The 1,492-nt window shown below is 44.7% G+C and overlaps 1 protein-coding gene across 1 annotated transcript; it reads left to right on the top strand.

Moving 5' to 3' along the window:
* The first annotated feature begins 386 nt into the window (after positions 1–386).
* LOC125508192 (putative glutaredoxin-C14) lies at positions 387–1,079 on the top strand. Its single transcript, XM_048672799.1, has one exon. It carries the CDS (start codon positions 533–535, stop codon positions 845–847), a length of 315 nt encoding a protein of 104 aa, XP_048528756.1. The 5' UTR covers positions 387–532; the 3' UTR covers positions 848–1,079.
* The last annotated feature ends 413 nt before the right edge of the window (positions 1,080–1,492 follow it).

The raw sequence follows: 1,492 nt of genomic DNA, 5'->3' as shown, positions 1-1,492 counted from the left end.
TGCATGTGTGATCGAGGTCGACCTTGCCCATAGGCGAATGTATCAGGTTCCCTCGCGAGGTCAACCCATCAAAATATTCCGATATATATATGCTTTGGGACCTATTGAATAAAAGATGCATATATTATCCAAATTGATCTCGATCCATCCATACCGACCACTCAATACAAGTGGGCAGGCCACTGCTTGTTGAAGTTTGGACCCAAAACCGTCTAGTAATCGTTTGAACTTTGCAATTAATTATATTCTAGTCGATGGAAGTCAAAGGTCACTTGCTATACGTGACATCACATATATAGATTCCTTCTAAATTACACTGTTAAAGATAGTTGTGACACGTGTTGGCAATCTGGCATGTTGGAAACACTATAAAACGAAGCTAAGCTCCATGCTGCCAAACCATCCCAAATCTCCTTGCACACAAGCTCACTATAGCAGCTACAAGCTACTCAGGAGCTGACCAACACCCTTCCAAGAGCCTCCTTCCATCACTTTGCCGCCGAGCTCGACCACTGCGAGGTTACATCACAAGATGGACCGTGTGATGAAGCTAGCATCTGAGCGTGCCGTGGTGGTGTTCACCCTGAGTCCCTGCTGCATGTGCCACACAGTGGAGCGTCTGTTTCGTGACCAGCTTGGGGTCAATGCGCTGGTGCACGAGCTCGACCAGGACCCTAGGGGCAAGGAGATGGAGAGAGCCCTCCTCAAGATGCTCGGCAGGGGGCCGTCGGTGCCGGTCGTCTTCATCGGCGGGAAGCTTGTTGGTGGCACCAACAGGATCATGTCTCTACACCTCGGTGGCGAGCTAGTCCCCATGCTCAAGAGTGCCGGTGCTCTCTGGCTATAGAGAGCTAGTTCAAGAGACGACCTAACTCTTGTACAACTCGGAGAGATAAGATGGTCGACGAGTAACGTGTGAGTTACACATTTTCCTAGAATAATCTAAGTGACCTAGTGTGTGTCAAGGAAGGTTTTTTCACTCCTACCTTGACAATCACAAGGTTTAATCTCGCTGGTAGTTAAGTAGAGAGTGATGTGCGTGGTTGCTGTAATAATATTCTTCTTAAGTTTTTGTCATATCTAGATGTGTGCCTATTCACTCGCCCTTTTTTCATGACCTTGTTAAATTAATATATGTGCATGTTACATGTAAACGTTTTCATCCCAACCGTATATTTTCGTGAAGTACAGGTTGGGCTACCCATTTGCTATGACATGTATCACAGTGCTACTTTGTTTCTTTGCTTGGTGGATTTATATATCCGCACACGATACATTAACAAAAAAGAAATTCTTTTTCGAAAACGTAGTGACCCACGGCCTCTGTATCATTGTGCTGCACGTATCATCTTTATTAAAAATGTATCAAGTATTCAAAACTGTCAAAAAAAAAGAAAAAAAGAAATGCTCAAGACCCAACCGATCTGTAACACGATTACATGACTCAAACACATATCCTGTTACCACTCCACAACCAAACCAGATGGAGATG

Source organism: Triticum urartu, chromosome 5 (genome assembly GCF_003073215.2).
Source record: "Triticum urartu cultivar G1812 chromosome 5, Tu2.1, whole genome shotgun sequence".
Taxonomy (NCBI): Eukaryota; Viridiplantae; Streptophyta; class Magnoliopsida; order Poales; family Poaceae; genus Triticum; species Triticum urartu.
The sequence above is the reverse complement of the archived record's forward strand: the minus strand, read 5'-3'. Positions and strand labels throughout refer to the sequence as shown.

Coding starts and splice junctions, on each gene's coding strand:
- LOC125508192 (XM_048672799.1), top strand. CDS start 533: ATGGACCGTGTGATGAAGCTAGCATCTGAGCGTGCCGTGGTGGTGTTC.